The sequence below is a fragment of the Globicephala melas genome, chromosome 16 (genome assembly GCF_963455315.2).
Source record: "Globicephala melas chromosome 16, mGloMel1.2, whole genome shotgun sequence".
Classification (NCBI taxonomy): Eukaryota; Metazoa; Chordata; class Mammalia; order Artiodactyla; family Delphinidae; genus Globicephala; species Globicephala melas.
Window position 1 is genome coordinate 57,383,579 of NC_083329.1, and position 15,221 is coordinate 57,398,799.

The following is a 15,221-nucleotide window of genomic DNA, read 5'->3' on the forward strand; positions in this document are numbered from 1 at the left end:
GGCCCTGGAGTTGACAGTCCGGCTGTTGTCCACACTCCCGCCAGTGCTCCTTCTGAACAACCCCAAACTGTTCCTCACACACACCCTCCTGCCAAAGAAGGTTTCAGTTTATTCTCCAGCTGGGGAAAAGGACGGACGACGAGGAAGAAAAAAGAGGGAGGCGGCAGACAGCAAACGTAGAATAAATGTCCAGCTTGTCCTCCGAGCGAAATCGGGGGAGGGACACGCAGGGGGAGCGGCGAAGAGGGAGCTGCCCATTAAAACCAGCGCTGAGAGTCCTGGCGGCGGCGGCGGCGGCGGCGGCGGCAGCGGCGCGGGACGCGTCACATCCCCTTGACCCTCCAATCACCTCGGGCTCCCATTTGATTGGAAGGCGGCAAAGGCTTTAATCTCCCCCTCGGTGCAGCTGCTTTTGAAGTGAGTTTCCTCGCCAGAGCCCAGGCTGGACAGGCAGCGGCTCACATCGCGGAGAGCAGCGCAGGCGCTAGCGCCGGGCCGCGAGTGCGCAGCGCAGGGGCACAGCCCGAGGCGGACACCGCGAGCCACCCGGCACTCCCACAGTCGGGCCGGCTCCTCCCGCTCGGCCACGGCTCCGCTGCGGGCCACCCAGGATTATTCGCTTCTGGCTCCAGGCGCCGAGAAGGCGCTCTGGGCGCCCGTGATCGCCGCGCCAGCTCCTCCTCCTCCTGCTGCTGCTCCTGCTCCCCCGGCGAGCGCGCAGCCCCGAGCCCGCCCCGCGCCTCCAGGAGCCCTCCCCCCGCTGCTCCCATGCGCGCGGGTGGGTCATGAGCACAGCGCCCTCGCTTTCTGCCTTAAGAAGCAGTAAGCACAGCGGCGGCGGCAGCGGCAGCGCGGACCCTGCCTGGACCAGCGCGCTCTCTGGAAATAGCTCCGGCTCCGGCCCCGGCCCAGGCTCGTCCCCGGCCGGCAGCACCAAGCCTTTTGTGCACGCCGTGCCCCCCTCTGACCCTCTCCGCCAGGCTAACCGCTTGCCCATCAAGGTGCTGAAGATGCTGACGGCACGGACTGGCCACATTTTGCACCCCGAGTACCTGCAGCCCCTGCCTTCCACTCCCGTCAGCCCCATAGAGGTAAGGACGCTATCCCTGGAGCGCGCTGGGACCACCACCCTGGCTGCCCCTTCACAGGATTTCTTTCTCTCTGGATCGGGGGAGGGGGGGATGGAAGGGGGGTCGGAGTGATTCAGCTCCGGGATGAGAGGAGAGGATAGTGCTCCCGCACCTTAAAACTAGGGCGGAAAGAGAGGAGGTGGTAGAATGAGGTGTGAATACTAGAAGGTAAGGCAGCCGAAACTTGTTTCTCCCTTTGGTATTAAAGCCCCTACCCCGACCGAGGTCCGCTCATTCTCAGCCTGGAAGATAGGAGCCCGGGAGCCCAAACTACGGTTCCAAAGTCCCAGTCCTCCGGTTCTCCAGAAGCTGGTGTTTGTACACAGCCTCTAAGGCGCCAATCACCCGAACCCTTACTCGAATTAGGGGTGTGTGTGGGTGCGTGGGGTTACAGTTCTGGGTCAAAGAGTCAGAAACCAAAACATTTTGCAATTTTTTTTTAATACAGTCATCGCTTAGAGAGGACAGGAAAGATCCTGATGGCGGGCGTGGGGGGGGGGGGAGTGCTGTGGCCTTTCTCAAGAGCGAGAATATGTGTGTGTAGAAGGGGTGTCGCCTAGAATTGCGCCTTGGGGCTGGGAGGATCTTTGCGGGTCTTGGTGGAGGTGCGTTTGAAACCTAGAAGCCAGGATTCTAAACGGTTTCCCCTTCTTTCTTTGTGCCCCCCCCCACGTCTGACCCCCGCAGCTTGATGCCAAGAAGAGCCCGCTGGCGCTGTTGGCCCAAACATGCTCGCAGATCGGGAAGCCCGACCCCTCGCCCTCGTCCAAACTCTCCTCGGTCGCCTCCAACGGGGGAGGCGCGGGTGGTGCTGGCGGCGGCGCCGGGGGCGACAAGGACGCAAAGTCGGGCCCCCTCAAGATGAGCGACATCGGCGTGGAGGACAAGTCGAGTTTCAAGCCGTACTCCAAACCCGGCTCGGATAAGAAGGAGCCGGGAGGCGGCGGCGGCGGAGGCGGGGGCGGCGGGGGCGGCGGCGGGGGGGTTTCGGCGGAGAAGTCAGGATTCCGGGTACCGAGCGCCACCTGCCAGCCATTCACGCCCAGGACAGGCAGCCCAAGCTCCAGCGCCTCGGCCTGCTCGCCAGGAGGCATGCTGCCTTCGGCCGGGGGCGGCCCGGAGGGCAAGGACGACAAGAAGGACCCCGAGGCGGGCGGTGGCGGCAGCAAGGGCTCCGGGGGCTCCTCGGCCGAAGGGGGACCCACGGGGTTGGCGCACGGCCGGATTAGCTGTGGCGGCGGGATTAATGTGGACGTGAACCAGCACCCAGATGGGGGCCCCGGGGGCAAGGCTCTAGGCTCGGACTGTGGCGGCTCATCGGGCTCCGGCTCCGGCCCCAGCGCGCCCACCTCCTCCTCGGTGTTGGGCTCTGGGCTGGTGGCGCCCGTGTCGCCCTACAAGCCGGGCCAGACAGTGTTCCCTCTGCCTCCCGCGGGCATGACCTACCCAGGCAGCCTGGCTGGGGCCTACGCCGGCTACCCGCCCCAGTTCCTGCCACACGGGGTGGCGCTCGACCCCACCAAGCCGGGCAGCCTGGTGGGGGCGCAGCTGGCGGCGGCCGCGGCGGGCTCTCTGGGCTGCAGTAAGCCCGCCGGCTCGAGCCCCTTGGCCGGAGCGTCGCCGCCGTCCGTGATGACAGCCAGTTTGTGCCGGGACCCGTACTGCCTCAGCTACCACTGCGCCAGCCACCTGGCTGGGGCGGCGGCAGCCAGCGCGTCGTGCGCTCACGATCCAGCCGCGGCGGCTGCGGCTCTCAAGTCCGGATACCCGCTGGTGTACCCCACGCACCCTCTGCACGGCGTGCACTCATCGCTAACCGCTGCCGCGGCTGCCGGCGCCACACCGCCCTCTCTGGCCGGCCACCCCCTCTACCCCTACGGCTTCATGCTCCCTAACGACCCACTCCCCCACATCTGCAACTGGGTGTCGGCCAACGGGCCTTGCGACAAGCGCTTCGCTACGTCCGAAGAGCTGCTGAGCCACTTGCGGACCCATACGGCCTTCCCCGGGACAGACAAACTGTTGTCGGGCTACCCCAGCTCTTCGTCTCTGGCCAGCGCTGCAGCGGCCGCCATGGCTTGCCACATGCACATCCCCACGTCGGGCGCCCCGGGCAGCCCCGGGACGCTGGCGCTGCGCAGCCCTCACCACGCGCTGGGACTCAGCAGCCGCTACCACCCCTACTCCAAGAGCCCGCTCCCCACGCCCGGCGCTCCCGTGCCCGTGCCCGCCGCCACCGGACCCTACTACTCCCCCTACGCCCTCTACGGACAGAGACTGACCACGGCCTCCGCGCTGGGGTACCAGTGAGGACGGTCGGGAGGGCTGTCGAGGGAAAGAAAAGAACTGGGGAGTGGGGAAGAGCCGAGGGAGGGGCGGGAACAGGGCAGAGGCTACTGTCACCCGCGCGTGGGGATCACCCGGGCCAGAAAAGGAAAAAATATATATATACCGTATCTATCTACCCGAAACAGCGACCGAGACCCGGTGGGAAACTCACTCTCCTTTTCCCCACCTCTCATCTCCCCACCCAAACTTTATAAAAGTTGAAAAAATATCATTTGACTTTTTATAGAAAAAGAAGGAAAAAATAATTGAGAAAGTGTTCATCTGAGGACTGCATCGGTGGACACTGGTATTTATTTATGTTAGCTCCAAGCGGACCCGTGGTTCAAAAGTGCATTACTTAGTTTGAGCTCCGTAGGTAAAAAGGAAGAGGGGGAAAAAATTAAACCTTGAGGGTAAAAATGTGGAAAACAAACCCTCCCGTCCCTTGTAGATTATAAATAAATACAAAACCGCCACAGAACTAGAGATCTTCTCTTTAATGTTACTTTAAAATTGCTATGATTGTATTGTACGTTCTTATTTAATGTCTGATTGAAACAAATTTACCTGCATGTTTGTTACAAAAAATGAAAAAAAAAAAAAACAAAACAAGTCACAATTTGTCAGCTCTGATTTCAAATTGCAATTATTTTTAAGGTGTATACCATCGAAAGAGAATGGATATTTTTTTGTATGTAGTCTGGAAGAAAAAAAAAAGGAAAAACAATTCTATTCCAAAACCTCATTTGCCTTATTTTGTTCTTTAAAAGGAACACTTAACTATTTTTAATTTTTAAGTCCACCCGCTGAGAAGGGGACAAGTAAGGTTTACGTCATGTACTAAAATAATAGACAATGTATCGCTTTAAAGATTAAAATTCCGTATATTTGATGTATTAAAAGGTTTTACTTCTTCTTATTATCTTTTTTTTATTTTTGGTTAAAGAGAAAGAAGAGCATGGCAGTTTCGGCCTCAGTGGGTTCCCTGGGCCTCATGGCTACTCATTCTTCCCAGAACTGTGGCCGCATTTCCGATTGTTTGGTTGTGATTTTCAGGAAGAGGCAAAGGCTTCAGACGGGCTGGCCAATCGTGGGGTTGGCCTTGGGGAAAATATTTTTAAAGGGGATTTCACAATGTGGAAAGATAGTGTCCTTAGCTATCGCTAATTTCGTTTTTAATTTTTCTCCCAGCAGCTGGTTTGTTAAAAGTGAAAGAAAAGAAAAGGATTTTTAAATTTTTTCCTACTGAGATTTTCGGGAGTTTGGGTTTCGTTTTGTGCAGAGAGCGGCGCAGGTCGGGACTCGCCCGCTCGGCCTCGGCCCGGAGGAGATGCCGCTACCCGCTGTCCCCCTCTTGGCTTTCCAAGCATCCCCCGTTCCGGGCGGCCAGCCGGGATCGATTGTGGGTCGGAGGGCCCTTGGGAACCTGTTTCCCAGGCCTGGGGAGGAGAGCGCGTCGGAGCCCTCTTGTCCCTAGGGGTAAAGTGAGTTCGCTTTCCATTTCTCCTCCTGGCTGCGGAGGGCCAAAGGCGGCCACCAGCCGACCCCCTGCAGCCACCACCCTCCCCCCGGGGCTGCTTCCTCTCTCCGGAGTCGGGACCCGCGTCAGGCCGGCGCCGCGGCTGCTTTTCCGCATCCCGATTTCTCTGCAGTCTGCGCTTTATCCCAGTCTGCGCCGCAGGAGAGCGCGCCCGGGCCCAGGACCCGGAAGCCCCTTCCAGCTCAGCCCCGCGAGGGTCCTGGCGCCCATTGTCGGCCTCGCTGGGGCGACCAGGTGGACGCCGACGGCCGTTCTGGGTTGCGAGCTCAGCTCCGCAAAGGCGCGGCGGGACTCTCCGTCCGGGCGCGGATCCCCGCGGGGCGCACCGCTCCCTTCTCCCCAGCTTGAGCGGCAGGACGGAGCTGCCTGAAGCGCCCATGGAAGCAGGCAGAGAAGATGTCTAATCTTTCTGGGAGGGGGGGCGGGTGTCCAAGGCCACCCCCACCCCCCACCCGCGATCACACACACACTCATACTCCAGGCCCGGGCGCAAGTCCTGGTCTCTGGCTGTTTGGGCGCTCGCCCCGCCGGGTCCGCGGGAGTTCTGGGTCCAGAGCTCGCCTTTCCTGGGATCCTGGAATCCTGGAGTCGCGGCGCTGAGCGCGCGCCCCGAACCCTTCTCTCCCCAGGGTCAGGCCGTTCTGGGTTCTCCGAGCCACCGGTCTCCCTCGGCGTCAAGCTCCCCCTGCTGCCTCGGGAAGCTCACCGCCGCGCAGAGGCCGCCCTCGGCCTCAGACTTCGGTCAGTCAACCGCGCGGCCCCCGCCGCCATTTGCTCGAGGGTTGGTGACTCTGAGATTTTTACACGCTCCTCCCAGCGTCAGCCTCATGCCTGCGGGGCCTTTTCCCGGGTTGAACGCAAAGCAGGCCCGGCGACCTCCGGGACGCCGCGGGGAGCTCCTAGGCCTCCTCCTGGAGAGGACTTGGTAGAGGAAGACAGGTTTTGCGTCGCCTACCCGGAGGGGGCAGCCTCCCGCGCCTCCGAGCCGCCTGCCCGCACTGCACCCGGGACGACGCCGTCTTGCGCCCACTCTGGTCCGGGTAAGAGAGGCTGGGCTGGGCCTAGCTGGGTCTAGCTTATTGAGAACCTCGGCCGATGGAGTGACTTGTCACCCGCAGGCTCTCGGACAGATACCCACCCCCATGGGATGGGAGGACATTCGAGGAGGTGGTGCGGCCCGAGTCTCGAGGACTCCAGTGTCCACGGCTTGTGACATGAAAACCAGGCCCTTGCTCACCCCTCACCAGCACCAGCCCCACGTTCCTGGCCACTCCGGCCCACACGCTTCGCTCTCCTTTGCCTCGAGTCTTCGGGCAGGGCCACCACACCTTGCCCGCCAGGACCCACTTGGGAGGGAAGGACCTAGAACTTCCCCAGCCCTGGAATTTCAGGTCTGGGACCGGCACGGAGACGAACTGGGCACGCTCGTGCCTTCACGCCCAGTCTCGATATTTTATTAACAAAAATCAAACCCAAAACGCCTTGAAATTTTAATGAGACCGCCTTCCTGGAGAATCTACTCAGAGGCAGTAAAATTCTGGAGCTGGGGGCCGGAGGTTGGGGAAGAAAGCGTTCCCCGACGTGTGAGACGGAGCTGAGTCACCCCCGGCGCCGGGTTAGTGAGGAGAGGGTGCCAGTGTGTGCTGCAGGTCCAGACCAGGCGCGACCCCGCTCGGGGAACAGACGCCCCATCCTCGCTCCGCGCCCCCGGCTCTCCCGCTGTCTCTTGAACTGCCGCGGGATCTTCCGCACGCCAGCCCGCTGCCGCCGAAGCCCGAGCGGAGCGCGGCGCGTCCGCCAGGCGGCGATGCGGAGTCCAGAGGAGCGGGCAAGAGACCCGGAACCCTGGCCAGCGCGCGGCTAGGTGGTCAGCGCGAGACCCCACGCCTTCACTTTCGCACGGTTTTCGAAGCGGTGTCCAGGAGCTCCCTCCTGGTAGTTCCTTGCTCCTCTCCTGCTGCGAACCATGTCCTCCGCGCTTCTCCACCTGCACTAGCTTCTGCTGTTGTGTTCCCCGTGCTCTCTTTTTCTACCCCAGAGGAGTTAGCCCACGTGTCAAGGGCCCCTCCCCATCCTGGGTAGCTCCCACTGACCTCATCAAGGCTCCGACAGGTCACTTCGTCATAGTGAAGTGATCCCCAGACATTCATGCATTCATTCATTCTCATTCTCTGATTATTTCCTACTACCTACCCCTTGCCAAGGACTGCCCATCTCTTTACTCACCCCTGACACAGATGGAGAAACTGAGGCTAAGTCCTGGAAGCCAGTGGCAAGGCCAACAGAGAGAGCCCAAGCTTTTCCCTCCATTCAAGCCCTGCCTCAATCTGTACCTCTGGCAGTGACACTGAGTGACCCTGGTGTGTCTGTGCTGAGTGGTCTTTAAGCAATGAGGAAAGGCAGATGAAAAAACCTTCTAGTTGATGAACTCCCTGTGCTCTGGAAAACGTGTGAAAGTTGCCCAGAAGGTGAGGCCTGTCCCTGGGAGGCCATCTGATGGCCTCTTCTGCACATATTGCCTTACGGTTCCTCATCTATAATACTATGGCTAGAGGCTTGGTGGTGCTCAGAGTGACTGCAAAGCTGCAGGCTGACCTGCTCACTCTGTTAGGCCCAACCCATATTATCCTGTATTATCCATTTAAACCTCACAACAATTCCATGAGGTGGTTAGAAGCTTTACCCCTGTTTTACAGATGAGAAAACTGAGGCTTAGCAGGGGAAGGATACTAGCTTGAGGTTACACAGCTAGTGAGTGATGAAGTCCATGCAGATTCTCACCTTGGCTGCTCTCACCTGAGGCAATTTTAAAGCATAACAATGCCTGATTCAGCTGGGAGAGAGTGTGGTGGACATAACTGTTTTCTTTTTCTTTTAAGTTCTCAGCGTTATTATTATTATTTTACTTTTTATCATGGAGATTTTCAGACATACACAAAGGTAGAGGGAATGGTATACTAGACACCCACAAATCCATCACCCAGCCTCAACAGTTATCAACTCATGACCAATCTTGTTTCCTCTCTGCCTCCTCCTTCTTGCCTCCCCCAACCCATTGATTTGAAGTGAATACAGACATCTTATCATTTCACTTCCTCAGATGTTCATCACTTCCAGCCAGGCTGCCAATCTAGGGCTCATCCTGCTGCCCCCCTTAGTTGAGGCTTAAGTTCAGATAGTGCACAGCAAAGCTGGGATTTGAACTCATTTCTATCAGACCCAGAGCCCCAGCACTTCACCCTACCCTGTGCTGGAGATCCCCCAGAGACCTGGGGTTACTGATCTCTCTCTGCCCAGTGTGACCCTGGGGTTTGCCCAGGGGGTGTCTGGGCTGCAGAAAGACTCTTGAGCCCCTGGTGAAGCAGCAGTGCCTGATGGGACACCCACAGCACAAGGGGCGTTCTGAAAGAACAGCTTAAAGCCACATGGTACAGTGCAAAGAGCACAAATTTGGGGTCAGGCTGGTCTAAATCGAACTCTAGCTCCACCACTGGCTCAACTCTATCACTCAGTTTATCTGGGCTTCAGTTTTCTCATCTGTAAAATGGAGATATGGATACCCACCTAAGAGGGTTGTGACGCTCAAATGAAATCATTAGTGTGAGAATTCCCAACCTACTGTCTGGCCCATACTGGCTCTTAGTAAAGACAGATTTCTTTCCTTCTTCTCTTCCCAAAGTATTGTTTCATTATGACCAGCCCCCTTGCTCAAGAACTAACTGTGGCTCCCTGTGGTTCACTGGTTCAAATTCTCAGTCTACTATCTGGCCATCAGAGTGCCTATAACCATGGTTCATCTTCAAAGACCTGGCCTCTCTTTGCCTGTTCTACCTTGTGTCTCACCAGTCTTCACAGTCCAGACCCTCTTCCAGCCAGCTAGCCCCCCAACACCTTGCTTATGCTCATCATACACTTCTTGCTTGGAATGCCTTCCTCCTCCCCCATCCTTCAGAACTTTCTCAAGACTCATTTTCAGGAAGCCCTCCAGGTTTCTCTCTCTCACACACACATACACACACACACACTTTCCCTCACTTTGCATTCCCTCAGAACTTAATGCAATGGCAGAGGGTAGACATATAAAGGCCACTGGACTAGGGATAAGGACCCCAGGGTTTGAGTAGTGCCTCTTCATAGTTGTGTGACCATGGACAAGCCACTTATGGCCTCTGGGAAACTTGTCTCCAAAACTGTTATTTGTCTACACACACCATGGGCAGCACATTTACCAACACTAATAACGTTAATAAGTAGCATGCATTTCACACTTACTTCCAGGCCCTCATCTAGTCCTATTACTACTACTATACTACTATCCTCCTTTTACAGGTGAAGAAACTGAGGACTACAGAGAAGTCACATGTCTGTGCTCCAGCACTGGAGTCCTTAACCACTGTACTCCACTGTTCTAGTCCCTGTGCCTGGAATCTTTGCCCTCTACCTTATTTTCCTAAGTACCAGCAACTCAAAACTCCTGCTTCAAATCTCTGGCCAGTGTCACCTCCTCCGGGAAGCCCCCCAGGTCCTTCCCATTAGATCCAATGCCCTTCTCTTTGCTCCTGTAGCACCTGTCCATCCCATCATACTCTCTTTACATTTTCCTCCCAGCCTGGACTCTGAGGCACTGGGGAGGAGGGACTGTCTCCTATACCTATTCCTAGTCCTGGCAGCTAGCTTGGTACCTGGAACCTAGTAGATGTTCAATAAGTGTTGGAGAGAAGGAGGGAAAGGGAAGGAAAGTGGTGGGGCAGGGTGGGGGAAGAAAGAGGAAAACAAAAGACAGAAGGGAGGAAATATGCAAAAGAATTGGGCCCTCTTGGACAGGATGATTCTTCCAAAGAGAGGAGGAGGAGAAGTAGCAGTGGGCTTAGAGGAACTTTGGATGTCTTTGCCCCTGGCATAAAACGAGGCCTGGCGAGCTTCCATGCATCAGTTAGAAACTGCATTTGCTGACAATAACAAAGACCCTTAAAGAGTGGCTTAAAGAAGATAAATGTTCTCTTCTCTCAGTCTGGAGGTGAATGGTCCAGGCTAAGAATGGCCTTTGGTCATCAGGCACCCAGGGTCCTCTGCCTTCCTCTGTGCCAGCCCAACCAGGAAGCTTTCATCCTCATGTCGTCTCTGAGTCCAAAATGGCTGCTGGAGCTCAGCTACCATCACCTCATTCCAGACAATAGGAAGGAGGAGTGAAAAGAGGTAAAAGGGTCCCTCCCTTTTAATGAGTTTTTCTGGAATCCACAGACAACTCCTCAGCTTATACCTCACTGGGCAGAACCTAGTCACATGGCCACTCTTAGCTGCAAGGGAGGCTGGGAAATGTAATGTTTAGCTGGGCACACTGCTGCCTCAAATCAATTCAGTGTTCTGTTACTCAGGGGCGCAAGAAGGATGGGAGCTGGGGTAGGACATTAGCAGACTCCTCTGCAATCCGCAGAAGGGGTTACCCAGAACTGGAGTCAGGAGAGAGCTCTCTTGTTGGTGGCCTTCCAGAGGGTCACTGGTTGGTGACTTGCACCGCTAAACCACAGATTCTTGTTGATAAAGTGAGCAGGGGTGGCACTTGATAAGTCCTCAAAAGTTGTAGTTCTTGTTCCTCTTATGTGCCTGGAGTCGTATACTGCAATGATTTAGAGTGGGATTTGTCAAAAAGTAATTTTTATCCCCATAAAGATCTTTGGTTAGGGACCTGTTCATTTTCGCCATGCACCCCACACACAGCACCAAGCCAGGAAGAAGGGACCGATCATCTTTGAAAAAAGAACAACAACGAAAATAAAATCTCATGGGATGAAAGGGAGTAGCATTGTAAACCTACCTCCCACCCCCTTCCATGTTATTGGAAAAAAACTGAATACAGCCTCCAACTCAAAACAGAGGCAGACCAATGCTAAATCAACTTTGCACTAACCTTACCTTAAATAATTACAAGGTAACTACAGAAAGGTAAAAGACACAACCAAAAAGAACACAAACGTTATCACTGAATCATAGTGACCCTCGAGTGAGTTCTAATCATGCCTCCATACACCCACACCGGCCCTTGGGACACACCTATGCCGGGTCCTGGGGAGTAGAGGTGGCAGGGGCGTGCAGAGGGGGCAGATTCGGAAAAGGGAAGACTTAGGGAGACTCCTAAGACTGAAAGTGGTAAGGAGAAAGCAGGAACAGGGAATGCATGAATGTGAGCAGTTTGGTTGCCCTGTTGCTGGACGCTTCCTCCGCCTTAGGTCTCAAAAAGGGAGAGAGATTTCAGAGTTCTCGGCTAAATTCTTTGCATGTCTCTCTGCGTCTCTGCCATTTTTCTTTCACACGCTTTATAAACAACTCTCCCCCACATCCTCCAGGGGCGATTCCTATGGTGTGGGAATTCTATACCTTCCACATCACTAGTTCTTAAGCCTTTTGTGGGTTGAGGGAAGGATGCAGAAACCACAGCCTTTTTTTTTTTTTTTTTTGAGAATCCAATAGATAAAAGCAATGGCCCATATACTCAACATTGGAAAAATAATTTCAGGGGGTTCAGATTTTAAATCCTTGATATTGAAGGAAATCCAAGATTTTAACTATAAAAAGAGCAGGCCCTTGGGAAACACCCTGAGGGACTCTGGGTTTTCCTTGCTAAATTTTTCTGACCATGGCTACATTCCAACTACTCTGTGTGATTAACTGTAACAAATAACATTTATGTCAACCTACTACAGGCCGGTGTTAACCTGTGCAACCTTCACAGTAACTCTATGAAGTTGGGCACTATCACTGGCCCCACTTTATGGAGGAGGAAACTGAGGCACAGAGAGGTAGAATGATTTGCCCAAGACCACACAGCTAGGAAGTGGCAGAGCTGGGACTGTGTTATAGGCTACTGGACTCCAGGGCCATTATTTTTGTGCTTTTCACCACTGCATAGTGGCCTTTACCTCTCTGTACACTGAAGCCACATAAACCTACCTAACCCTAATGCAGGTGTCAGGCCCCACCTAGTAGTGTGTTGGAATCAGCTCATACTGGCTCATAAGAGCCAATTGTGCACATCTCTTCCCACCTCGACTTTCTGTGATGTGATGGTGATAGCTTGAAATCAGCCATGGTGGGAGTATTTACACCACAGCAATTGGCAAACACTCTAAGTGAAGGCTTTCCCCCCACCAGAGAGCTGTTGATTAAGCATTTACCAGCACACCACTGGACCCAGTTATTCTAGTCCCAACTCAAATAGCTGCAACCTGCACATCCAGCAGCCCGAGCCCCGAGTCCGTGGGAAGCAAGGATCTTCCTCCCAGTCAGTGAGGAGGATTTGGATGTGGTCTGCTGCCCCCAGGCTTAGTGTGGGGATAATTAGGGAGAATGTAGCCTCCTCTCTGACCCCACTGTATGCAGGCTGTCTTCCAGCTGCCCTCAGCACCTTCCCTGTCCTAGAACCCAGGCTTGGTCAGCTGGGATCCAGATCCTTTACACCATTCTGGCAGCCCACCTTATGTGAGAGCCCTTGGCCGCCTAGAAGCCTCAGCAGCCTGCTGCTCTACACCCCTGCCATTGGACCCTTAGCTATTGATGCCAGCCAGATCTGGTTTAACCCCTTCCCTTTGGGGTTAGTCACAGGCAGCGGGCCCCTCCCTCCAGCCCCACTAGATACCAGCCCCACTCCCTCTCCACCTTCTGGGAGCACCCAGCAAACTGCCCAGCTGGGACCAAGACAGTTGTGACAATGCACATTCTCTGACTTTTGTCCACAGGGAAACCCCATCCAACAGCAAGGATTCCAGTGGGCTAGGCCTAGGGTGGAGCCTTCCCTGGTGCCCTCTCACCAAGCAGAATCTTGGACCATAGGAAAGAAATGGATTATTATGACTATTATCATTTAGTGAGCATTTTCCTTGTGCCAAGAGCTTTATATTTCTTTATATTATCTTTTTTAATCCCTACAAGATCTCTAGGAGATAAGTATTATATTAATCTCATGCTTAAAAAGAGAAAATTAAGATTCAGAGAGGTTAGGTAACATGCCTGAAGTCACACAGCTAACAAGTGGTGAGCTGAAGGCCAGAGCTGTCTCACTTAAAGCCCCATGCCTTAAAACCTGTGTACTTCAACTGACAGGTACTGATCTAAGAGCTGACAGAAGGTCCACAGTGGCTTCCTTCTCCAGCCCCCAGGGAAATATGGGAAAGGCAGCCCCTCTTGCCTCCCTTGGGGTTCCCTGGGGAAGTCCCCAAGAGGAGAGGAAAGACAACCTTGGTCACCTGTGGCAAAGCTACTGCCCAGTCAGAGCTGTGCTCCACCGAACATAGAAAGTGAGCGTTCAGTGGCAAGCACGTCATGAGTACCTGCTGCATACACAGCATTCTCTTAGGCATGGAGGTAGTGGGAAGACGACTAGGACATGGTGTCTGCCCTCAAATAACTTACTGTCCAATCTACTGGGTTACAGAAAAGTTGCTGCCTTAAGGCGTGTGATAAGGGCTACGATCACTGGAGGCACAGGACTAATTCCGATATGGGGATGCTGAAATCATGGGGGAAGAGGCAGCACTTGATCTGGGCTTGGACAATGAATAGGCATTTCATGGCTGGAAAATGGGGGATTTGGGAAACCAGGAGGAGGGACGAGCAAGGTCAAAGGCATGGAGGCAGGACGCCCCATGAGGGTGTTTGGTAGGGATGCAGCTGTGGCAGGGGGAGTGGGTGGGAATGTGATAGGAACAGATGGCGTCCTGTTCTTCGCTAAGCAGTGGGGAGCCATCAGAGGTCTTTGAGCAGAGGAGTACCATTATGGGATAGAACAGTGAGACTGGAGATAAAGAGACCAAGACATCAGGTGGTTCAGACAGGAGAAGATGACAGCTGGAAGCAGGGGAGAGGCTGCAGGACAGACAAAGCAAGAACAGTCCTAGGGGTCAGCGAGGAGATATGATGGACTGGACTCAGTGAAGGGCAGGGGCTGGAAAGGAGAGAGGAAAGGCAAATATGATCCTGAGGTCTTGGCCTAGGGTATTGGGCTACACTGCCGTAACAAAGAGACCCACCCCCGCCCCCAATACAGTGACTTAAATCAGATGGAAGTTTCTCTCGGGTCTCTGGTATCTGTGCTGGTCAGGCTGCTCTGCTCCATGACATCATTCAGCGACCCAAGTGCCTTCCATCTTGGTGTTCCTTCATCCCCTAGGATATTGTGCTCATTGGTGTGATTAGATATGGGCACTATTCCCACCCAGGGGAAGGGGAGAGGAGGGAAGTCCAGGGCAAGCAATGTCCTTTGGAACAAGTGAGGAAGAAGTTGCTAGTAATCACCTGGCCACACCCAGCTTCACGGGAGGCTGTGAAATGTCATTTCTGCCCCGTGGGTGGCCGTGTGCAAGGAAGAACGGGAGAATAGATTTGGGATGGAGGGCTAACCAGGAGTCGGCCACATCTGTGTACCTGGAAGAAATCCTGAGGGGGAGCAGGCTTTGGCAGGGAGATACAGAGTGTACGTTTTGTACAGGTTGAGTTTCTCACACCTGCAGGAGGTCAGGGCTGGAGATGTAAGTTTGTGAGTAGTTAGCAGAAGAGCGGGCTAAAACCTGGGGTGTGAGGGATAGGGACCCTGGGAGAGACAAGAGAAGAAGAAAATTGGACTAAGGGTGGAACCTGAGACTCTTGAGGAAGGCCTAGGAGTCACGTTGAGTCACGTTGCCAATAGTATTTTGGTTTTTTCCTTTTTAATTTTCTAAATTGAAGTACACTTGATGTATAATACTATATTAGTTTCAGGTGTACAACATTTTGATTCAGTCGTTTTATAGACTATACTCCATTTAAAGTTATTACAAAATAATGGCTACGTTTCCCTGTGCTGTACTTGTTGTTTGTTTGTTTATTTATTTATTTATTTATTTGCGGTACGCAGGCCTCTCACTGTTGTGGCCTCTCCCGCTGCGGAGCACAGGCTCCGGACGCACAGGCTCAGCAGCAATGGCTCATGGGCCCAGCCGCTCTGCAGCATGTGGGATCTTCCCGGACCGGGGCACGAACCCGTGTCCCCTGCATTGGCAGGTGGACTCTCAACCACTTCGCCACCAGGGAAGCCCTGTTTATTTATTTTATACATAGTAGTTTGTGTCTCTTAATCCCATACCCCTATCTTGCTCCTCCCTGCTTCCTTCTCCTCAGGTGTAACCACTAATTTCTTCTTTATATCTGTGAGTCTGTTTCTGTTTTGTTATATACATTCACTTGTTTTATTT

The 15,221-nt window shown here is 54.3% G+C and overlaps 1 protein-coding gene across 1 annotated transcript; it reads left to right on the forward strand.

Annotated features, from left to right (window-relative positions):
• The first annotated feature begins 245 nt into the window (after nt 1-245).
• On the forward strand, nt 246-4,369 carry ZNF503 (zinc finger protein 503). Its single transcript, XM_030862699.3, has 2 exons — nt 246-1,091; nt 1,818-4,369. The coding sequence occupies exons 1-2, from the start codon at nt 786-788 to the stop codon at nt 3,438-3,440; spliced, it is 1,929 nt and encodes a 642-aa protein (XP_030718559.1). The 5' UTR covers nt 246-785; the 3' UTR covers nt 3,441-4,369.
• Nucleotides 4,370-15,221: the final 10,852 nt, after the last annotated feature.

Bases quoted from the DNA above. Each gene is read 5' to 3' on its own strand.
- ZNF503 (XM_030862699.3), top strand. From the start codon at position 786: ATGAGCACAGCGCCCTCGCTTTCTGCCTTAAGAAGCAGTAAGCACAGC. The intron at 1,092-1,817 runs GTAAGGACGCTA...TGACCCCCGCAG, and splicing joins CTCCCGTCAGCCCCATAGAG to CTTGATGCCAAGAAGAGCCC.